This window comes from Rhinatrema bivittatum, chromosome 1 (assembly GCF_901001135.1).
Source record: "Rhinatrema bivittatum chromosome 1, aRhiBiv1.1, whole genome shotgun sequence".
Classification (NCBI taxonomy): domain Eukaryota; kingdom Metazoa; phylum Chordata; class Amphibia; order Gymnophiona; family Rhinatrematidae; genus Rhinatrema; species Rhinatrema bivittatum.
In genome coordinates this window covers 208,972,226-208,996,740 of record NC_042615.1, presented here as the reverse complement: position 1 = coordinate 208,996,740, position 24,515 = coordinate 208,972,226, and the positions used below count along the sequence as shown (strand labels likewise).

The window sequence follows — 24,515 nt, the reverse complement described above, 5'->3', positions numbered from 1 at the left end:
GCATATTCAAAACAAACTGGAGAAATTATTTTTCACTCAATGCATAATTAAACTTTGGAATTCATTCCTGGAGGAAGTGGTTAAGGCAGTTAACATAGCTAGGTTTAAAAAAAGTTTGGACAAGTTCCTAGAGGAGAAGTCAATAAACTGTTATTAACCAAGTAGGGTTAGGGAATAGCCACTACTTATCATTGATCGATAGAATCTTGGGAATTATTTACTGTTTGGGAACTTGCCAGCTACTTGTGACCTGGTTTGGCCACTACTGGAAACAGGCCTCTGGACTTGATGGTTTTTTGGCTAATCCAGTATGGCAATCCTTAACGTACTTATGTTGAGCTGCATGTGTCAGGAAGGAGAGAGAACAGGGAAAAAGCTAGAAAAAGGAAATGAAAGGGATAAAACTATGAAAAAATGCAATAAAAATATTTCAAAACCGAATAAGGAAAAGAGAAAGAGAAGAAAATCCAGTGGGGATTGCGCTTGGCTGCATCCTGTAGTGAGAGTGATCCAGTCAAAGTCTCCGAAGAGTGAATACTCATTCTATTCTTTCTAATTGTATCCCAGTGGGGTGCTGCCTGCATTGTAAATATAATAGGCCTGAAAGACAGAGGTGAATTCTAAATTGAAAAGGGATCACATAAACACAGCTGGTTCTGCAGAACGGATGAAGCAGGAATAAGAAAAACAGAAAAATCAAAGTGAAAATCATCCATCAAAACAGATGTGTCAGAAATAAACTAAAATGATGGGTTTCTTTTTTTTTTAATTTTAACAAGGAGATATTGCATAAAATCATCAGCAGAAAAGTAGCCGATATGTGTCTTGCTAGAGTAGGATGCATAAAAGAATTAACAATTTAAAATAGTCTCCTAGTATTGTTTCTATTAGAAGAGATAACAGAATCATAATAGGACCTTTTTACTTGGAAAGTAATATAATGGAAGTTGGATCAGAAGTGACTGAAAGGGAGGTCCTATTGATGCAATTCTTCAATAAAAGTGTTTTGCTGTCCATAAGCACTTGAATTTGTCTATTAAGGCTGGAATAAGCCAGTGTCAAGGACAGAAGGAAATAAGGGGATTGGGTACAAAATGGGAAATATAATCTAGGATGGAGGAGACTATAGTAAACAAAACCTGAATTACTAAAACAAGTAAGGGTATATGGAAAGAAGGGTGGGGTAAAGATGTGAGGAAACACGGTGAAGACGAGTAAATAACATTAAAGAATATTTAATACTGGTTAGAGCACAGTTGCAAGGGAATACCACATTCAGACAATTGCTGTCAAGGTGGTTAAGAGCAGGATGGTAAAATGGTTAAATTAGCACAAGCTAGAAACTTGTTAGCAGTAGCAGCAATCTTGGCGACTGACTACTCGCACAACTTTCATATATATGTCCACAAGTCAATCACCACCTGCATTGGGAATTCCTAAGCCTGGATTGTTACTTCTCCCATCTCGGCTTCAGCCATCTCTTAGCTCTCAGCGCTTCGCCCTCCTGTCATCTCAGAGGCCCTAGGAGCAGACTTTTCCAGGAATTTGATGCTTTCACAACCTTTCACTTGTTCCTCTCCTTTAGTAGTCAATGGTGACTAAGCTTCCTGACCTTCTCTCTTCCTCTTCTTCCCTTAACAATTTAGTTTTTCTTTGTAAAGAGAGTGAGGAAAGCAAAGGGTTTTGGTAAAGTGTAACAATGTTTGCAGTACCATCTGGACAATCTCAGGTTTCAGTAAGTTCAAGCAGAGGAATGTCTCGGTGATAAATGCTACCTTCTTTGACAAAGAGCGGCAGTTCCAGAAAGAGCAATCTATGGAATCGAATCAGGTGAGAAAGTTTTCTGAGTGGGAGAAATGTAGAAAAAGGGACTTTGTGTCTATTGTAAAGATACTTAGTACATACGATCAAAGGTTTCAGGGACTAATGCCTCATCTGGTAGGCTGGTTGTATTTATTTTGTATTATTCATGTGCTAAATGGTCCTAGGGTAATTTTAGAGGGTACCAAATAAAAGAATGGAGAGTTGATATAGCAAAAAGAAGATATATCAGAGAGGAACAGAGCAGAAAGATGAAGGAAAAAAAAAAGATGATTATTTCATGATGTGAAAAGGGGTAGGCACCAAACCTTTTATAAAGGAGAGGGTTTGCATTGAATCAGCAAAACTGAAAGTAAAATGAGCTCAATGGATACATCCTAGGATAATAAAGGAGCTTTGGTTCTGGTAACCGACAGTCTTGTTCAGAAGTTCTTTGGAGACAGGAGTGGTTCCAAAGGACTGGAGCTGGGCAGACATTTCTCTTTATAAAAGTGAAAATGGGGAGGAGCTGGTAACTACAGACCAATCCATTTGACCTCTGTGATAGGTATAATAAAGAAGTCTCTACTAAAGGAAAGCAGAGCAGATTATCTTGAATCCAGCAGATTATAGGGCCCAGGGCTGCATGGTTTTTTATCAAAGGAAGGGCCATGTCAAAGAAATCCGATTTTCTTTGACTGTTAAAGGATTAGATCAGCAGTGAGCACTGGATATAATGGTATAGTTGGATTTTAGTATGGTCCTTGACATGGTTTCACAAGGAGGCTCACACATGAACTGAACAACCTGCAATGGCTCCTAAATTGGTTCAGAAACTGGTTGAGTGATAAGCAATAGAGGACAGTCGTAAATGGAGTTTGTGCCAAAAAAGTGGGGTACCTTAAATATCTGTCTTTATGGAGTTCATTTTTCTTTTATTGCATTCACAAGGGTTATTTTTATACAATTTCCATTTAAGGCAGTATGTACTAAGAATTTTTCCCATAGACACAAAAAAAGGGAAAATCTTCAATACATACATTCTTTCATGAACATAACATTAACTCATCTAGAAGGCTGCTACTACTACCACAGTGTTCATCCTATTTTAGCTACAGGTATCCAGATTTCTTAATATTTCCTACTATATTTTTTGGCTGCCACAGCATCATAGTTGTACGTCTAACATTTTCTATGTTATGCTTCCTCTCCCCCCCCCCCCCCCCCCGACCCCGCTCTCCCCCTGACAAATATACTGCAATTCACACGTTTCTTTGTCATTTGCTTTGTTCCTTCCTAGAAAAAAAGGTGGCATATCAAACGGAATTAAATAAATTAAATGAAGCCAAGGTCAGTAAAGAGAAGTTGCTTTTTTCGTAACAGGTATTATTGGAAGTCTTTGGATCACCAGTCACATGGTGATTTCCAGTAGCACGCAGTATGAGAGCATACCTCACTTCCATCACTACCCTATCAACTAGCTCAGCTCCAGAAGGGAATAAGAGAGAGTATTTATTACTGGCTATTCATTGTCCTCAGGGAACACCTGTTACAGGTAAGCAACTTTGCTTTCTTTGAAGACAAACGAGTCACACATGAGGGACTCCCTAGCAATAGGGTTATATACTCAAAAATAAAAGGGAAGGGGGGGAGGGAGAACCAGAATAAAAAAAACATTCCCAACAACACAGCGGTAACTTGTTTTTGGAGGAAAGACCTTCTTGTCTCTTTCTTAATAAAAATGTGACGGGGAGTTCTATGGCCATCATTAGATAATTCCCTTGCCTGTCTTTTGGAGATTTCTGAATTTTGGGGATCCACCCCCAGTGGTTTCCCTTCCCCTTTTTGGGATGGGCTTTGTGCTTATATCTCTCCTTTCAGAGCATGCTCCAGAGGGAAATCCTTGGTGATCTTCTGGGTGCAGAACTGAGAGGACAGTTGGGTGTTTTGAGGTGGATAGTTTTTGAGAGTTTTTTCATCTTTTTAGTTCAATGTCTGCAGGTGGGCTGTACCCCCTATCTGAAGGGATAAAGTTCCAGTGAATCAATCTGCATTAAATACACGGTATGGGTAGAGATACCTGGATTTTTTAATAAATTTGTGCAGATTTGGGAAACAGATTTGTTGGTTTTTCCCATCTACTACATGGTAGTGCAAGAAGAGAATTTCCTACCCTTCATGGGGAAGGAGTTTTGGACTCTGGTTCAGTGAGAGGAGAAAAGGTCAGAAGAGTATGCACAATGGGTAAAGATACATTGGCTTTGAGCATCAACATTTTTCTTTTGCTCTTCATGATTTTTGCAAATTTAAGCTGGATCATATTTTTTAAGTTAAAGTAAACTTTTGTGGAACACCAGGATTGCCTCTTCATTATTTTTTGTGGCCCACTGTGCCAAGAGAAGCCATCTACAATGAGTATTTTGAACAGAGATTGAGACGTGGATGAAACTGAATGACAGTTTAGATAATACCCACCACTGCAGTAAGGGCCCTGGAGGTATACACCTCCTCCCTGTTGGTGAACCCCAGTATCCCAGGAACTAGAGATGGAAAAAAGAATCTGAGGTTTGAGGCACTGATAGACTCCTGTGATCTGTGTGACAATCATAAAAATGAGCTGTAGGGGGACAGCAGTTGAACTCTAACCCTCAGAAAGGCCCTGGAGAATGGACAATCCAAACCTGCTTTCACATCAGGTACAAACTTAGGGCCTCATTTAATTTTCTCATAGACACAGAATGGGAGAAAAGCCTTAGTAAACTAGGCTCTTAAATTGTAAACACAGAATTAACTTGTCTTCAGCTACCAATGAAAAGTCATGACTTAAATCCAAATAAAGAAGAGAATCTGTGTCTAAACCAAAATAAGTGCAACCTGAATTCCATGTTGTAGCTTTGCAAATTTCTTCTATAGAGGATGACCAGAGACAGGCCACAAATGCAGCCAAGGCCATGACAACATGGAATCTACTCTTCTAATGTCAAATCTGCTTGGGCATAAGTGAAGAATATGCAGTCTGCTATCTAATTGGACAGTCATTTTTGATACTGCAGTCCCAGGCTTGTTGCAGCAAAAAAACCCAAAAAACATATGAATGGATTTTCTGAAATTTTTAGTCCACTCCAGACATATCACATCTTCCCAAACTTTTAGCCCATATGACCCTATGGAAGCACTTGAAAATTCACATAATCCCAGAGGACAGCAAACCAGTCAGGGACATGGTCCCCTCTCCAACAGTCATGCCTTCTCATCCTCCTAGCACTCCAGCTGATCCCCCCTCTCAAGCTCCACTCTCTCCAGTCGATCCTCTCGTTCAACGTCTGACACTCCAGCTTCTTACATCCCCCACCTCCACTCATTTCCACATCCATCCCCTCTCTCTCTGTCACTCCCTCCAGCCTTTTATGCTTTCCCCATCTGATCCTCTCTTGCACCCAAGTCCTTTTTATACACCCCAACTGATCCTGTCATGTCTTTCCCCTCACCCCAGCCTCCCTTCCTCCCTTCCAACTCTTTTCTCACATTTCCCAGCTGATCCCCCCAGCCCTCAGCATCTCTTACCGCCCCCAGTCAATCTACTGTCATTCTCTCCTCTCTCAGCCTCTATAGCCAATCTCTCAAACCCCTCCTGCATTTATTTAATTTTTTTTAAAGTTTTATATGTTGCTTTTCCATGAATGTTCATAGCGATTTACATCATTACATACAGAATTAAAAACAAACATTATAACAACATAAAATGTGATTCAAAGTTTGTACAGTTCTACAATTTGGATGTGTCCTAATACCATACATCAAGAAGTTATCTGGGGGCTGTATCAAGGTTAAAAAACCACAATGCTAAGAGAGATACTACAGGAGTCTGCCTGCTGCAGGAGGGAGAACAAGCAAGATATTAACCATGGAGGGAAGAGACTCTTATCGTCTGAGCTGGTTCTCTCCCATATACCAACTGGAGACATCTGCTCTGTTGCTCTGTGTTCCTACTGTGGTTAATGGCCCTGCCCCTTCCTGCTGTTGTCATTGAAGTCCGAATACAAGAACTGGCCCACTGAGGGGGTGGGTCAACCCCAAGCAGATCATTTCCGAAAGATTGACACTGAAGGGGGGGGGGAGTTGACAGAGAGGAATAAGGGGTATTATGATGAACTGGGGAGGGTAGGAAAATTATGGAGTGGGTGGGGGCAGCTACTGGGAGTCTGAATTGAAGATTATTGATTATTTAAATGTTATTATGTTATATTGTTGTTACCAATGTTTGTGGTTATTTGGAGGAAGTGTATGCTGCTGAAATTGATTATATTGTATTATATCCCTTCCTGTAAATAGCCCCTCTTCCAAACATCCCCTGGCCAAGTCCTAGGCCAAAGGTGGATAACAACTGGTAGGAAGAAAGGGCAGGCTGAGGACAGGGTAACACTTTTCTCTTGGGTATGTTCAGTGGTGGGTTAGAAGAAAAGAACAATTTCCACCAGCCCATACACACTAAGCCCTCCCCTCATCTCATAACTGATCCCAAGCCCGATAGTGATATGCAAGCAGCAGTAGCAGCATTAATAATGAAATCAGCAAGGGGGCCTGTGAACTAGTGCAAGCTCTTAAGTCCTGCAGAAGCTCTGATCCCTCCTCACTTAGGGCTTCCTGTTAACACAGAAACTCATTCAAGGGCAGTGCCACTTCAAGGCCTGAGAGTGCATGCTGGTTCACAGGCTCCATCCTGATCTCCACTACTAATGCTCCAGCTGTTGCTGCCTGAAGAGTGTTGCTGTTTGAGATATTTGTGATCCCCAACTGAAGGTTTTGTAACCCCATTTGGGAGTCCGACCCACAGTTTGGGAAGCCTTTATTGGCATGTGGCCTTGGAAAAAATGTCATAAGGATAATTGACTGATTAACTTGGAAATCTTTCACAGTCTTAAGCAGGAACATAGGATGCATTCATAGCCCCATCCTGTTGTAATAACATTTAATATAAGATGGAGAAGCTACTAGGTACTGGAACTTACTGACTTGGGCTGAAGTGTTCACCAATAAAAGTGTCCAGGTCAGGTACTTTAGATAGAGGAAAAAAGGATAGAGCAATGGTACTCACTTCCATTTCTCAAGGGCCACAAAGGGGTCAGGTTTTCAGGCTATCCCTAATGATTAAGTATAAAATACATTTGTATGTGCACTGCCTCAATGGTATGAAAATCTATCTCATTAGGGATATTCTGAAAACCTGACCTTTGTGGCCCTTGAAGACTGTAAGTGAATACCACAAGCTAGAAACTCAAAGAAAGGAATGGAGAATAGAGCAGAGAATCATAATGACCATGGTGAGGTCATGCTTGGAGTACTGTGTGCAGTTCTGGTTGCTGCATCTCAAAAAACAAAACTAGTTGCATTGGAAAAGGTACAGAGAAGGCCAACCAAAATGATAAAGAAGATGGAATGGACTCCCCTATGAGGAAACGCTAAATAGTTTAGGATCATCATTTTGGAGAAAAGACAGTTAAAGGGGAAGAGATATGATAGACCTCTATAAAATCAGAATTGGACTAGAATAAGTAAATGTAAATCAGTTATTTACTCTTTCAAAAATACAAAGACATGGGGACATTCCACGAAGTTAGTAAGTTATGCATTCGAGACAAATCAGAGAACATTCTTTTTCATTCATAAGAACATAAGAACATAAGAAATTGCCATGCTGGGTCAGACCAAGGGTCCATCAAGCCTAGCAGCCTGTTTACAACAGAGGCCAAACCAGGCCACAAGAACCTGGCAATTACCCAAACACCACAAAGATCCCATGCTACTGATTCAATTAATAGCAGTGGCTATTCCCTAAGTCAACTGGATTAATAGCAGTATATTTACTTCTCCTCCAAGAACTTATCCAAACCTTTTTTGAACCCAGCTACACTAACTGCACTAACCACATCCTCTGGCAACAAATTCCAGAGCTTAATTGGAATTCAATGCAAAACTGAGCTCTGGAAGTCACTGCCAGAGGTTGTGGTTAAGACAGTTAGCATAGCTGAATTTAACAAAAGTTTGGACAATTTCCTGAAGAAGAAGTCCACAAACTGCTATTAACCAAGCAGAGTTAAGGAATAGCCACTGCTTATCACTGTACAATAGCAGCATGGGATCTATTTACTGTTTGGGATCTTGCCAGGTACTTGTGACCTCAACTGGCCATTGTAGGAAACAGGTTACTGGGCTTGGTGGACCCTCATTATGCCATCCCCAGTATGGCAATTCTTATGTTCTTATCAGCTATGTTAAAAAAAAAACACATTTAAGTGTCAAGAAAGTGCAGATTGCTTAAATGGGAAGTTTTTTTTATAAAGCAAGTCCTGCATAAACATTACAACTAAGGGTTGTACTGAAATTGGTCATCCTATACATGATGGTGGTATGCGTCAGTTGCATTAAGATGTATCCTGAGATAGTTCTGAGTCCAGACTTTTAAACACTTGGCTTTTTCAAAAAGACTTTTCCTGGACAACTTTGTCAGGCCTTAAAAACATAGAAGCATGAGAACAAAAAAAGATCATTATGGCCTAGCTAGTCTGCCCATCCAGGTCTTAGTTATGTTTTAGGCCTTATTGTGTAATTCTCTTTGGCAATGACTATTACTTTTTAAGTACCGGGTTATGTCTTTTTGTTTAGTTTTTGCTCCGTTTATTCTTGCCATTTGTTTTTATTGAATTAATAGTTTGCATCTTTTGTGATTTTTTTTTTTTATCATCTGTTACCCACCAAGGGCATCTTTTAGACATGATTGTATGGGCTATAAAGCCAACAAAATAAATAAATATGCAGAAGTTGTATGGGATAGGAAAAGAAATCTGTGAAATTGCCATCACATTAAATGGCAAATTTCATCCACTTACAAACATATGATCATCAAATGAATTCCTTCTTAGAAACCAGAAGCATCTAAGACATTATATCAGAGAGTCCACAGGATAATATTACTTCTCTCTCAACATTCAAGCCATAACAGCAAAAGACGAGTTAAGGATTGTTCCCTGGTTCTGCATTATCAGAATTAGATAGATATTTTTCCAACTGGATTGGTTTCCTAATAGATAAATCCCAAAGGATTGGCTACCAAATCTGATTAGTCCAAGAGGGTTCTATGAGAATTATAGTACCCAGGTCAGAATTTTGCCAAGGCTTTTACCACCAAATGTATTGAAAGATATGTTTATAGGGGTCCTTTTCCCCAACGAAAGAAGGGAATCAGTACTACTCTGATTCCCTTTCTGATTCCTGTTCTGATTCCTGTTTTCTGATTGCCTGCTGGAATAGAATGTTGGCACTTTCCTGTTCTGAACATTTGTGAACAGATCTTGAGGGATCCCCTCCACAAGAACATGCTGTTTGCTACACTAATTCAGGTACTACTTATGAGGGTCTAATTGGTGACTCAGCTTGTCTGCCTTTGTTTTTCATACTTGGCAGGTAAGTGGCTCTCAATGGCGTCCCATTAGAGATAGCGCACTTCAACAATTTGGCAGCTTCCTGACACAAGAGATCCATTTCCTTCCTGCTTGCTGAGTTAGTACATGGTTACCTGAATCAAGGTTGGTCTGCATCAGGCCAATATGATTGGTTACCTGATTCTGAAGAAAGCATTACAGCATAGCCTATTGCACATAACTCCAGAAGGTTAATATATAGTCTTTTTTTCTGGAGAGAGCAGGAGTACAGAGTGTGGAACTCATTTAGGTAAGTGTGCCAGCCCAGTTCAGACACACCCGTGGCTAGGATAACTGAATAAGGCTGAATTTGGAACTGCATGCCTTCAGTCAGGAAAACCACCAAGACAGGGTGTTTCCGAGTTCCTCCAGTACACAGATGCATTCCTGGAGTTCTTGAAGGGCTTGGTTCCACTGGGACTTTAATGAATATTGGGCATTTCATATGGTGATGCACTATAGGTATAACATGTAATGTCCATGACATGAAACCCTACATCCTCAACATAGTCCAGGATGATGTCTGCCTCATTTCTTCCATTTCAGACACTGAGACTGATTTGATAGGGAGAAAACTTATAGGTTAAGTCATGTTTAGCAGAGCCCCTATGAATTTCAGTTGAGGTATTGGATTCAGATTGGGCTTGAGATAAGTTAATGATGAACCTTAAGAGCTCCAGCATCTCACATGGTGTTACTTATGGAGTCATCTGCCTTTGCTATAGAAATGCCATTGGTTAGCCAATCATCCAAGCAGGGAAACATGTGAACCCCCACAGTTTGATAGGAATATTGGGATGACAGCTAGGTATTTCATAAAGACCTGCAGAGCTGATACCTGGCCAAAAGGAAGTATGAGATACTGGACGTGATATTACCCTATGATAAATCTGAGATACTCTCACTGAGATATAATCTGTGATTTACCATCTCCATTGCTTAAAATGGGCATTAAGGTGCTTAAAGTAACCACCCTGAACTTTTCACTTAGAGATATTTGTTGAATACCATCAAGTCTAAGCTGAAACCTATCCATAGTTTTCTTGAGAACTAGAAAGTGCCTAGAGTACATTCCCTTTCCTTTTTCTTTTGGTGAAATAGGATCACCTCATTTGGCCTGCAAGAGAGAAGGGATTTCCAACTTAAGTAAGACAATGTTGAACCAGACAGGTTTAGCAGGAAGCTATGTGGGTCTGTAGCATAGCATTCCAAAAATGTTTCTTTCTGTAATGGTCCAAGGTTTGGCACTCATGCCCAGGATCATTGAAGAATGCATTTTAGACTTCTTTGTCCTTTTCTGCTAGATTTGACCACCACTGACTGATGTGGCAACTGAGACCAATTGAATTTCTTAGCTAACTGTACAGAATACTTGATCTCTGCTTTCTTGTGTACTGGGAGTACTGAGAGTTGGGTTCCTTACATCCATCATATGTCTTGGTAGAAAGAAAATAAAGTAAACACCAACTTTTTCAGGAGTATCCAGGTAATCAAGGAGACTGAATAAGGATGCCATGGGTTTTCCTTTGACATTCAACTCAGTTGCTATGGACTTGATCATAACCTTTGCAAAATCTGAAAAAGGAATGGTCATCAGAAAAAGGGTCCAAGGTGAATTCAGGTAAATATTCTTCTATGTAACCCAACTCCTCTGACTTGGAAGGGGACCACAATAACTACTCAGATTCACTCTCAATGAAAATATTAGTTAACATCCAAGTTTGTGCAAGCCTATGAGTTGATTGCCTATTGGCACTGACAGTCAATTCCTAGGACCAGAGGACCTATCAGCTTCAATGGGCTTGGGTAACATCTCTCTCTGCACCCATTTGACTCTAACTCAGTGCATTAGCTGCTGAACCAGATCCTCAGTGCTGAAAGTCCACTACTGGCACCAAGATGCCAAGTACTAAAGGAGAGGCAATAGGCAGGTTGCTCATGCTCAATGCTTCAAATGTGGTGGAGCTAATTAATGCATACTGTTCTGCACTCTTTATATACTAAGTAACACATCTGCTATTCTGCTCTGCAGTTTCTCCTTGTGAAGATTCAAAAAGTCAATTGATCTCTGAAGGTGGACTGGTTTTATTTATTTATTTTTATTTAATAATTTTTATAAACCGATTTTTCATGTGAGCATATCAAATCGTTTGACAGTAGCTATCAAATATTCATTTTAAAATATTTGCATTTCCAAAAGAAAAATGAAGTAAATACATAGTTTCATAATATAAATAAAATAAAATAGTTAACTAAATAATCCAAAATTTAAACAGTTAGGGGTGGATTTTAAAAGAGTTACGCGCGTAACCCTTAAAATCCCCCCTGCGCACGCTGAGCCTATTTTGCATAGGCTCGGCAGCACGTGCAAGCCCCGAGACGTGCGTATGTCCCGGGGCTTGCAAAAATGGGCGGGCGTGGTGGCGGTCCGGGGGCGTGGCCGAGTGCCCCAACACAGCGGCCTGTGTCGGGGCCTGCTGCGCCGGCAGACAGCCGGCGTGCGTAACTCAACAAAATAAGGTGGGGGGGGGAACAAAGAAAAGTTCCCTCCAAGGCCGCTTCAATTTCGGAGCGGCCTTGGAGGGAACGGGGAAAGCCTTCGGGCCTCCCCTAGGGCTCGGCTCGCGCAAGGTGCACGTGTGCACCCCCTTGCGCGCGCCAACCTTGGATTTTATAATATCGGGTGTACATTTGTGCGCGCCGGGTAGCACGCACAAATGTACCCCCCCACGCGTAATTTTAAAAATCTGCCCCTTAGAGAGGCAGTATAGAAAGAGTAGAGATATTAAAATAAAAAATATACATTATCTTGGTATATAATCAATATTCTGAAATCATATTAGGGGTCTCTCAAGGGGTGCTGAAAGCCCAAAGCTGGATCTCCAGAGACTGATGTGGTGAGCACCCTTCTAGAACAGGTCTCCAGGCACAGCTACTTTGGGGGTCTAATCCTTGTACTTTCAGAGCTGTATGTCAAAGGGAATTGGTGAACAGCAAACAACAAAGTGGAATCGGTAAAATTGGACTTTATTGGAACTTGCCCGACTCTGGCCGAGTTTCGCTCTACGAGCTGCCTCAGGGGCTTAAGAGCCACTAGATTTGCCTCAGATTAGCACAAACTTCACATGCACTGTGATCCCAGAATCATTAGTCGGCAAAATGACATTAGTAGGAACGGCACTCATGTATTCGCCTCGCAACCAAATGCTGTGCATGAGTGCCGTTCCTACTAATGTCATTTTGCCGACTAATGATTCTGGGATCACAGTGCATGTGAAGTTTGTGCTAATCTGAGCCAAATCTAGTGGCTCTTAAGCCCCTGAGGCAGCTCGTAGAGCGAAACTCAGCCAGAGTCGTGCAAGTTCCAATAAAGTCCAATTTTACTGATTCCACCTGACTCTTAACAGCCAAATACTGACATCGCCCGGCCAGTGTTTCGCTGGATCAGCTTCCTCAGGGGCATGTAAGAATTGATTTAACAAGAGTCATTTACCTAGAAAGATTAATAAAATTGTTCATTTAAATAGCAAATAACAAAATAGAGATGAAGCCAGTACTTATCTGAAAATAGCATCACTACCCATTCAGACGGGACCAGACGTCTCAACCATCTTGTCAGGAGATGGTTGAGACATCTGGTTGTTAATTTGGCTGTTAAGAGTCAGAGTTAGAATCATCTTTGCTACTATGGATGGAGGACTATTTTAAAGAATAAGAAAGAAAAAAACTTCAAAAAAATAATTTGATGTATTAAAATATGATGAAGGTGGATAATTGAAAAGACCGGTTAGTGTCTATTTTAAGAGACATATAACGTCAGGCTTGCTGACACCTTCTTAGGCTATAATTTAAAATACATTTTGGGTTCCACATTTTTTTTATTTGATTTGTTGTTGTGGTTGACCACTGACTCTTTTGTGTGAGTAGTGTATCACAGATTTCAATTACCCCAATATTGACTGGGTAAATGTATCATCGGGACATGCTAGAGAGATAAAGTTCCTGGACGGAATAAATGACAGTTTTATGGTGCAATTGGTTCAGGAACCGACAAGAGAGGGAACAATTTTAGATCTAATTCTCAGAGGAGCACAGGATTTGGTGAGAGAGGTAATGGTGGTAGGGCTGCTTGGCAATAGTGATCATAATATGATCAAATTTGAATGACTGGAAGGGGGGACAGTAAGCAAATCCACAGCTCTAGTGCTAAACTTTCAAAAGGGAAACTTTGATAAAATGAGAAAAATAGTTAGAAAAAACTGAAAGGAGCAGCTACAAAGGTAAAAAGTGTGCAAGAGGCATACATTATTAAAAAATATCATCCTAGAAGCACAGTCCAGATGTATTCCACATATTAAGAAAGGTGGAAGGAAGGCAAAACAATTACCGGTTTGGTTAAAAGGTGAGGTGAAAGAGGCTATTTTAGCCAAAAGATCTTCATTCAAAAATTGGATGAAGGATCCAACAGAAGAAAATAGGATAAAGTACGTTGGCAAGTTAAATGTAAGACATTGATAAGACAGGCTAAGAGAGAATTTGAAAAGAAGTTGGCTGTAGAGGCAAAAACTCACAGTAAAAACTTTTAAAAATATATCTGAAGCAGAAATCCTGTGAGGGAGTCAGTTGGACCGTTAGATGATTGAGGGGTTAAAGGGGCACTTAGAGAAGATAAGGCCATCGCAGAAAGATTTCTTTGCTTCGGTGTTTACTGAAGAGGATGTTGGGGAGGTACCCGTAATGGAGAAGGTTTTCATGGGTAATGATTCAGACGGACTGAACCAAATCACGGTGATCCTAGAAGATGTGGTAAGCCTGATTGAAGAGTAGTAAATCACCTGGACCAGATGGTATACATCCCAGGGTTCTGAAGGAACTCAAAAATGAAATTTCAGATCTATTAGTAAAAATGTGTAACCTATCATTAAAATCATCCATTGTATCTGAAGACTGGATAGTGGCTAATGTAACCTCAATATTTAAAAAGGGCTCCAGGGGCAATCCGGAAAACTACAGAATACTTAGCCTGACTTCAGTGCCAGGAAAAATAGTGGAAAGTGTTCTAAAAATCAAAATCAGAACATATGGAAAGACATGGTTTAATGGAATAAAATCAGCATGGCTTTACCCAAGGCAAGTCTTGCCTCATAAATCTGATTCACTTTTTTGAAGGAGTTAAAAAACATGTAGATAAAGGTGAACTAGTAGCTGTAATATATTTGGATTTTCAGAAGGCATTTGACAAAGTTCCTCATGAGAGGCTTCTAGGAAAAGTAAAAGGTTATGGGATAGGTTGCGATGTCCTTTCGTGGATTACAAACTGACTGAAAGACAGGAAACACAGAGTAGGATTAAATGGACAATATTCTCAGTGGAAGGGAGTGGGCAGTGGAGTGCCTCAGGGATCTGTATTGGGACCCGTACTTTTCAATATATTTATAAATGATCTGGAAAGGAATAGACAAGTGAGGTAATCAAATTTGCAGATGACACAAAATTATTCAGAGTAGTTAAATCACAAGTGGATTGTGATAAATTGCAGGAAGACATTGCGAGACTGGAAAATTTGGCATCAAAATGGCAGATGAAATTTAATGTGGATAAGTGCAAGGTGTTGCATATAGGGAACAATAACCCATGCTATAGTTACACAATGTTAGGTTCCATATTAGGATCTACCACCCAAAAAAGAGATCTAGACATCATGGTGGATAAAACATTGAAATCATGGGTTCAGTGTGCTGCGGCAGTCAAAAAAGCAAACAGAATGTTGGAAATTATTAGAAAGCGAATGGTGAATAAAACGGAAAATGTCATAATGCCTCTGTATCTCTCCATGGTGAGACCGCACTTTGAATTCTGTGTACAATTCTGGTCACGACATCTCAAAAAAGATATAGCTGCGATGGAGAAGATACAGAGAAGGGTGACCAAAATGATAAAGGGGATGGAACAGCTCCCTTATGAGGAAAGACTAAAGAGGTTAGGACTTTTCAGCTTGGAGAAGAGACAGCTGAGGGAGGATATGATAGAGGTGTTTAAAATCATGAGAGGTCTAGAATGGGTAAATGTGAATCAGTTATTTACTCTTTCGGATAACAGAAGGACTAGGGGGCACTCCATGAAGTTAGCATGTGGCACATTTAAAACTAATTGGAAAAAATTCTTTTTCACTCAAAACACAATTAAACTCTGGAATTTATTGCCAGGGGATGTGGTTAGTGCAGTTAGTATAGCTGGGTTTAAAAAAGGATTGGATAAGTTCTTGGAGGAGAAGTCCATTACCTGCTATTAATTAAGTTTATTTAGAAAATAGCCACTGCTATTACTAGCAACAGTAGCATGGGATAGACTTAGTTTTTGGGTACTTGCCAGGTTCTTATGGCCTGGATTGGCCACTGTTGGAAATAGATTGCTGGGCTTGATGGACCCTTGGTCTGACCCAGTATCGCAGGTTCTTATGTTATTTGGGTGAGGGTCTGCACATGTGATTTAGATGAGGTATTCTGCTGCATGTAGTTTCAGGATAGGGCTCTATAGCAGCCTGACTTGTTCCATTCTCTTAATAGAAGTACAGGAGTTTAAGGCCTGGTATTATATGTTCAGTGTTGCCTTTTCTTAGGTAAGGTGGTTACTGTTTGAGTACTGGAAGTTGGTGCTGTTCTGGTATGGGACTTTTACTATTTATATAATTTATGTTCAGAGAGAGTACTCTTATTTTTCTCTTGTGTCATTCTTGACAATAAAAGTAATATGGGGCCTTTTTTAAAATTTCTGCTGTAGATTGTAATGAGCAGTATGTCACTCATGCGAGAACCATCTGTCAGGTGTGTCCTGACTGAAAAAAGGTTGAGAACCACTGATCTAGAGCAACTTTTGTGGTTACATTTGCTTTGGAGGATGATAGAGATAAAGAAAGTCTGTTTTGTGGATACAGGGTTCGTGTTTTTCCTGATGGCTCCAGGGAGATGTAAACTAAAAGAACGCTTTTTCTTCAGCTAAAACAACATGTGTTGTCCCTGGGGGCTACCTTTTTTTTTTTAAGTTCCCCTGTACATGCTTTGTTGCATATCAAGGGAATAGATATACATTTGTCGATCCTGCACACTTGCAAACTTTCTTAGCGGATGAATCATTATGATTTCCTGTCTTGGTTGACAATACATTGCTGATGTTTGTAAAGTCTCTCCCTAAATGGGGGAACTTGCTATGAATTCTTGTTATGGGATGAGTTAAGTTGAACATTTTTCTTATTTTTTTTTTTTTGATTTGTATCATGTCAATGGTTTAAAATGTAATAGAGATTTAATTATAAAAAAAGAAGTGGCTGATCAGTCATGAAACGTAGTATATAAATCAAACATTACAATTTACACATCCTCTTCCTTCAACATAGCCAATAAGTCTTAACCTGGCTCTCAAGCTCAAGCATTCTTGTCTTAGTCACTCTTTATTCAAATCCCCATTCATATTTACATCTCGTCACAGAATTCTTCTCGACAGTAACTCTCTGTGAACCTACAGGATCTCCCCCAAGATAGTCGAGGGTCCATAGATCCCCCTAGGTGCCTTTGGGCACAGCCTAAGGCTATATCATCTGTATTCCAACTTTCATGGTGACCAGGGGCCCTGCTGGACAGGGAGAACATACATAGTAACATATATGGTAACATAGTAATGATTGCAGAAAAAGACCAAAATGGTCCATCTAGTCTGCCCACAAGCTTCCCAAGGTAGTAACTGCAGCTCTGTGCAGGTTACCCCCCATGTTTCTCTTAAGGGTAGTAACTGCCACTCTGTGCCGGTTTAGCTTTGTTATTTATTCCCATCCTCTAGCCTTTTAGGGATCCACAGTGTTTATCCCATGCCCCTTTGAAATCCTTCACAGTTTTAGTCTTCACCACTTCCTCCGGAAGGGCATTCCAGGCATCCACCACTCTCTCAGTGAAGAAATATTTCCTGACATTGGTTCTAAGTCTTCCTCCATGGAGTTTCAAATCGTGACCCCCTAGTTCTCCTAAATTGTTTCCAATGGAAAAGGTTTGTTGACAACCATGGATCATTAAAACCTTTCAAGTATCTGAAGGTCTGTATCATATTACCCCTGTCCCTCCTCTCCTCCAGGGTATACATATTCAGGTTCTTCAACCTCTCCTCATAAGTCATTCGATGGAGACCACCCACCATTTTGGTTGCCCTTCTCTGAACTGCCTCCATCCTGTCTCCGTCTCCTTTGAGATGCGGTCTCCAGAACTGAACACAGTAAGGACCTGTACAAGGGGATTATCACTTCCCTTTTCTTACTCGATATTCCTCTCTCTATGCAGCCCAGCATTCTTCTGGCTTTGGTTATCGCCGTGTCACACTGCTTCGTTGTCTTCAGGTCATTAGACACTATCACCCCAAGGTCTCTTTCCTGCTCCGTACACATCAGCCCTTTACCCCCCAACCAGTAGGCCCACAAGGACTCACTTCTGGATCACCAGAATTTCTCAAATCAAAAACTCCCACTCTAAGCACACCCCCCTAAAGATCCTCCATAAAGATTTTGAATTTTCTGTTTTTATAAATAGTTTTTTTTAATTTTTATATATTCTATATTAAAATTGTTGTACTTCACATAGTATGATGATGTCATTATAGACAAATATTTTTTAATAAATAAATAACATTTGTGACTTTTGCTATGGACTAATTTGTTTTATTGCAAACTGCTTTAATAATATTGTATTGAATACACTGAACACCTTATTTGAAGTGATAGCCATGAACCATGCCATACTCTTCTGTAATAGAACTAATCACAAATTAACCTAAAGTAGAGGTTAAGTGACAAAATTGTTAATCACTTTTCCCTCTAAGTCAAGGCTTCCCAAACCTGTCCTGGGGACCCCAAGGCTAGTCAGGTTTTCAGGATATCCACAATGAATATGCATATACTGACTCTCCATGGTATGCAAATGTATCTCATGCATATTCATTGTGGATATCCTGAAAACCCAACTGGCTGAGGGGTTCTCAGGACAGGTTTGGGAAGCCCTGATCTAAGCTGTGCACATGTACACAGGTCGTAAACCCCATGCATATAGCAAAACCTAGTGCACACAAGAAATCTCGATATGATTTGCATTACACTGGCACAATGTGTACAAATTTGAACTTGGTTTATAAAAAGCTATACAAAAAGAATATTTTTGTGCACACAGTCTTTCAAAATGTTGAGGGAGAACTGGTGAAAACGCCTCTGCAAAGCACACTGGCAAGACCTCATCTGGAATATTTTGTGCAATTCTAGAGGTTGTATAGCCAAAATGATACAGACGGAGGTGGTCCAGAGGAGGACTACCAAAGAAGGGCTGAGCCTTGCCAACAAGCTCTAATGAAATGTGACTTAATTAGGAATCTCCTAAATACATATACTCTAGCTCAGGGAAAGGCAACTCCAGTCCTCGAATGCCACAAACAGGCCTGGTTTTCAGGATATCCACAGTGAATAAACATGAAATAGATTTACATATATTTTCTATAAGTTATGCAAATATCTCATGCATATTCATTGTGGATATCCTGAAAACCAGACCAGTTTGTGGCACTCAAGGACCAGAGTTACCCACCCCTGCCCTCCATTAATTGGAGAGTGTGAGAGGGGGACATGGTAGAGACTTTAAAATACCTCAGATGTATAAATAAATACACAGGTAAGCATTTTCCAGTGGAATGAAAATTTTAGAACATGAAACTATGATATGAGGTTTAAATGGGGTAGGCTCAGGAGTTTCCTCACATAAAGGGAAGTGGATGCATGGAACAGCCTCCCAGTGGTACTGGTTACAGTGGAGACCAAAACAGTAATAGAATTCAAGAGGGTTTGGGATAAGCACAGAGGATCCTTAGATGTGAGGAAGTGAGGTTAAGCCTGTGATCAGGAAGGCTCTACATAGGGCCAGTGCAAGGGTGTTAGGCACCCTAGACAAACCTTCTGCCTTACACCCCCCCCCCCCCCCCCCACTTGACCTCATTCACTGAGATGTTGCTCGTGGCCCGCCGAGTGTCTGTGAGCAGGTTGGGTGTCACCTGCGGCCCGCCGAGTATCGAGCGCCCTAGGTGACTGCCTAATAGTCTGGTGGGACACACCGGCCCTGGTTCTACAGTACTGCATCAGGAACAGGCAGGCGCTTATCTGCCCAGAGAAGATGCAACTATTCTTACAAGACAAAGAAAAAATATGAAAGCCCACTTAAACTGGGCAAATACAAGAAAATAAAAGAAAAAAAAGGGAACTGATTCTTACTAATGTCCTGACAAAGGGAGGGACATGAATGATACAAAAATAAAAGAGAACTGCTGTTACGCTTGGGCTCCGGACAGGAGTCGTGCACACCACCCAGCAGGGTGGCTCCAGGTGGAGAGAGACAGGAAGCTCGAACAGAGTCAGGTACCAGGCTGGGTCAGGGCAGGCAGCAAGAATCAGAGTCTGGGTTCAGGCTGGGTCAGGGCAGGCGGCAAGTGGCAGTGTCTAGTACAGGCTGGGTCAGGGCAGGCGGCAGTCAGCAGTGTCTAGTACAGGCTGGGTCAGGGCAGGCGGCAGTCAGCAGTGTCTGGGTCCAGGCTGGGTCAGGGCACAGTAAGCAGGGCAGGGCAGGTCAGAAGGCCCGTAGGCCACACACACACACACACGGAAGGCCCGTAGGCCACACACCAATAGCGGGGCAAGGCAGGTCAGAAGGCCCGTAGGCCACACACACACACACGGAAGGCCCGTAGGCCACACACCAATAGCGGGGCAAGGCAGGTCAGAAGGCCCGTAGGCCACACACACACACACGGAAGGCCCGTAGGCCAGGTATGGAAATCGAGGAAGAAGGCCAAAAGGCCGCACTAGGCAAGGCAAGGAAAGGAAAGGCCCGAAGGCCACGCAAGGCAAGGCAAGGCAAGGATAGGCCCGAAGGCCACGCAAGGCAAGGCAAGGCAAGGATAGGCCCGAAGGCCGCGCAAGGCAAGGCAAGGCAAGGATAGGCCCGAAGGCCACGCAAGGCAAGGCAAGGCAAGGATAGGCCCGAAGGCCACGCAAGGCAAGGCAAGGCAAGGATAGGCCCGAAGGCCACGCAAGGCAAGGCAAGGCAAGGCAAGGATAGGCCCGAAGGCCACGCAAGGCAAGGCAAGGCAAGGATAGGCCCGAAGGCCGCGCAAGGCAAGGCAAGGCAAGGATAGGCCCGAAGGCCACGCAAGGCAAGGCAAGGCAAGGATAGGCCCGAAGGCCGCGCAAGGCAAGGATAGGCCCGAAGGCCACGCAAGGCAGGCTAGAGCAGGGAGCCCAGGTGAGCTCGATGCCGAAGCACCGAGGCAACTGTCAGGCAGGGTTAAGAGGGCACACCCAGAGCATAGAGTGGACATAGGAGATGGACTGGGCCTGTCAGGAAAGCCAGCCCTAGAGGGACCCCTGGTGGTGAGGCGGTAGCACAGCAGCCACCGCCGTAACAACTGCAATGTTAATGATATGCACCTCACACAGAAATTGACCTGTGAGCAGTGAAAAAATAGATTGGCACTAAAAAAAAAAAAAAAGAAAGTTGTGGGCTGGATGGGGACTGCTGTTATTGGAAGAATGATTTCACAGGAGCATTATCCTAGTACAAAGCAGGTTAGGACTTCTGCAATCTAACTGACTCAGTATAAAACCTTACTGTGACACAGCTACCGGAATCATATATCTATATATAATCTGCTCAAGAGTGGGTGGCTTTCATCCACTGAAGATGTAAAGTGAGTTACTGGGATTGGGTAAAGGTGTTCACAGTGCAACTCATACAGTAGTAAAATGTCATGTGAAACACTGGTAAATTAGATGAGCCAATGATAGAAATCTGATGTTGGGGCACCAATTTCTAAGACATGTTGAAAAATATGTGTCGCAGTATACAGTAAATAAATACTTTGTTTCAGATGGAATCACATTGAAGCCATATATTAAACATGCACATGGTTGCAGTTTGGAACTATTTCAGACAAGGTTTAGTGCAATCTAATTATTTCCAGTGGAATGGCAGTTATGGGAAGATCATATAAATTCAAGAAGCACATAAGAATCATTTTCCTGTTTGCGGCACTTGCTGCAACTCCAAGGGTATGGAATTATTATTATAATTATCTTTATTTATTTTTGTGTAATATTCTCTAATATTAGAAAACACAATTTTACGTTTCAGTAATAATATTATAAATAGAAACTGATAGTGCCAGCATGGCTGAAACCATGGAAGTTCTCAAGGTGGTAGGGGTGGGAATCAGTTTGGATATTTGATATGGGGGTGGGATTGACACACACACACATACACACATAACGTTTCTTTCTCTCTGGAAAGTAGGCTAAAAAAAAACCCCCTGTAAAATTAAAAAAAAATAAATTTGGAATTATACTGCCAATACGCAGAAGAAAACAGAAAATTATTATTAAACGTGCAAAAGACAATTGCTCAGAACAAATTTTTATAGGTGATGATGGGATAGATCCAAATTATTTGCACAAATAAACAATTATAGACAGACGAAAAGAGTTCAATCAGCCCTAAGGGAGATGTGGCATTAGTAAAGTTCAAAAAGTTGGCAGCATCATACATACAATTATTAAATCGAAAATTAAGCCAACAGCTAACTTCTCACCTTTTTCATGAGACTTTGCTGCGCCTCGGCAAGTACTGGTCTGCTCTAGGTTCACTACACAAAACATGAGAGCAGCAATTTCTGTTCACGGCATTGAGTCTGAGCGGTTCTGTTTTGTTAAGTTCCCACATTTGGGGAAAACGTTACCTTTTTCCGGAGGCGAGGCAGAAGGAAATAGACCCACAGCAGAACTCCAGAAGCGATTCCCAGTAGCAGCCCCAACGCCACGGCTGTGGCCAGTAAGCCCGCAAGCACTTGTAGAGATTCCACAGCAAAGTCCAAGCTAATGTCGTTTAGACATCGATCCGGAGCTGCAGTACCAGCCATAAGGTCTGACTCCCACTGGAAGCGATGGCTCCTCCTCCCCCCGTCCGCTGCACTCCACAGCTGGCCACAGCTGGCTCTAAGGTTACTTCTGTACAGCCTGGTCACCTGCCGCTGGATGCTCCATTCCTTCACTGGAAAACATTAAGTGAAATACATTTGTCCAAGGAAAACACTTAAGTGACTTTCGCAACTTTTCAGACCAGCGAGGGTCTGCTTCGTCGAGTCGGAAGAGTCGAGGAATCCAGTAGTAAACATGCCGGAAATTTGGCACAGTCAAATTCCACGCACGACTGTACTAAAACAAACCCTCCATCCGAAAAGGGTGGGGATATCATATGCCAGCTCGCAAAATAAAAAATATATATATATATATTCACAAGAAAGTTTCCGGTACTCCCGAAGCGCAGGCACTAAAAACTTAGAGCTGGAGGCGTATGGGTGCGGAATGCAAGACTGAGGCTTTGCCAAAAGTTTCCCTCAGCTCGCGGCTGCTCCTTCCCGTCCTCTTTGTGGGATGGGAAGCTCGCGGTGCCCTTCACTACAAACCCCAGGATGCAGAGAAGGGAGCAGGGAGGAAGGCACGTAAGAGACATCCGCAAGCAGCCAATCCGCTCCTCGGCTGTCATGGGGGCTTTCCTTTGTTTTACTTTTAAGAGTTTGCCTGAAGGTGGCTTTAAAAATTCCGATTTTTTTTTTTTTTTTTAATTTCCAGTGAGACCCGCGACGCAGGAGTTATTGGGACGGGTTTATTATTTTAAGTGGTTTGTGCTGGTTTCCTAAACCTTACGACTGCCAAGTGTGAACGGAATCCGGAGAAAGTTTTGAAATCCCCCCCTCCAGGGATTTCATTACTTCCATTTGCACATCGTTGGCGCGCGAGATCCTTAAAATAATAATAAAAAGAAGATCGGTTGTTAGTTTATCTTATTTTACGATGTCAAATTAAAGCAGCAAGTTCTCCGAAACGGAGCAAAAAAAAAGAGAAGGAACTTGCAGCGCCCAGTTCCGACAGAGCAGGCTGGCGGAGATGCCAGAAAGCTGGGTGAGGCGGGGAGAGGGATGCAGCCCCCGGGGCTCGGCTTTCGTCCTCCTTCCAGTCCGCAGGCGGTGATGCCCTCTGGGATCACGGTTGCTGCTTCTCTCACCCTCCTGAAACCAACCCGCCGGCCGCGTCCCCTGGAGAGGACAGAGAGAGAGCGCTGTTGTCGCTGCCAAAGGCTCTGGCCCGTCCCCAGTTCCGATGGGACGGGCACCGGCGCCTCGTCTGCTCTCACACCTGCTCAGGTGAGGCTCCAGGTTTTTTTTCGGGGGGGGGGGGGGGGGGGGGGGGGGGGGGGGGAGAGAGAGAGTTTGTAACTATTGATGTATATATTTGTGAAATATAAAAATGTAAAAGCTAATCCACTTGACACTGTGCCTTACAAACCAGCTATGGCAAAATAGGAAACAGACAGTAGGATTAAATGGCCAGTTTTCTCAGTGGAAAAGGGTGGACAGTGGAGTGCCTCAGGGATCTGAATTTGGATCCGTGCTTTTCAATATATATTTATAAATGATCTGGAAAGGAATATCACCAGGGAGGTAATCAAATTTGCAGATGATACAAAATTATTCAGAGTAGCTAAATCACTAGCGGATTGTGATACACTGCAGGAGGACCTTGCCAGACTGGAAGATTAGGTATCCAAATAGCAGATGAAATTTAATGTGGACAAGTGCAAGGTGATGCATATAGGGAACAGTAACCCATGCTGTAGTTTCACGATGTTAGGTTCTATCAGGCCGATACAGTAAAAGTCGCGGGAGAGCCGGCGAGCATCCCTAGCGCCTCTTTTTTGACAGGAGCGGCGGCTGTCAGAGAGTTTGACAGCCAAAGGTCAATTTTGCCAGCGTCTGTTCTCAAACCCGCTGACAGCCACGGGTTCGGAAACCAGACGCCGGCAAAATTGAGCGTCTGGTTTTCAACCCGTGAGCCGATTTTCAATTTTTTCAAAATTATTTTTAATTTTTGGGACCTCCGACTTAATATCGCCATGATATTAAGTCGGAGGTTGTACAGAAAACTTTTTACTGCTTTTCTGTGCACTTTCCTGGTGCTGGCAGAAATTAATGCCTACCTTTGGGTAGGCGCTAATTTCTGAAAGTAAAATGCGGCTTGGCTGCACATTTTACTTACTGAATCATGCAGGAAAAACTAATAGGGCCATCAACATGCATTTGCATGCTGCAGGCACTATTAGTTTCCAGGGGGGG

At 42.2% G+C, this 24,515-nt stretch overlaps 2 protein-coding genes across 6 annotated transcripts in view; one reads left to right on the top strand and one right to left on the bottom strand.

Moving 5' to 3' along the window:
- Positions 1–22,766, bottom strand: part of EVC (EvC ciliary complex subunit 1) — a 206,532-nt gene extending 183,766 nt beyond the window's left edge. For 2 of the 4 annotated variants that reach the window (XR_003854806.1, XM_029591175.1), the window contains exon 1: positions 22,083–22,754. Coding sequence is in view for 3 of the 4 variants with exons in the window: in XM_029591175.1 (XP_029447035.1) it covers positions 22,083–22,262 (180 nt within the window). In the remaining variant the exon portion in view is untranslated. Of the gene's footprint in view, positions 1–21,935; positions 22,026–22,082 lie in introns of those variants that run through there. The other 2 variants (XM_029591185.1, XM_029591194.1) reach the window with 2 other exon arrangements.
- A 194-nt stretch (positions 22,767–22,960) lies between these two features.
- The window catches only part of EVC2 (EvC ciliary complex subunit 2), a 440,866-nt gene continuing 439,311 nt past the window's right edge, over positions 22,961–24,515 (top strand). Inside the window, exon 1 of one of the 2 annotated variants that reach the window (XM_029591169.1) lies at positions 22,961–23,546. In XM_029591169.1, coding sequence (XP_029447029.1) covers positions 23,503–23,546 — 44 coding nt within the window. In that variant the 5' untranslated portion in view covers positions 22,961–23,502. The remainder of the gene's footprint in view (positions 23,547–24,515) is intronic. The other variant, XM_029591151.1, reaches the window with a different exon arrangement.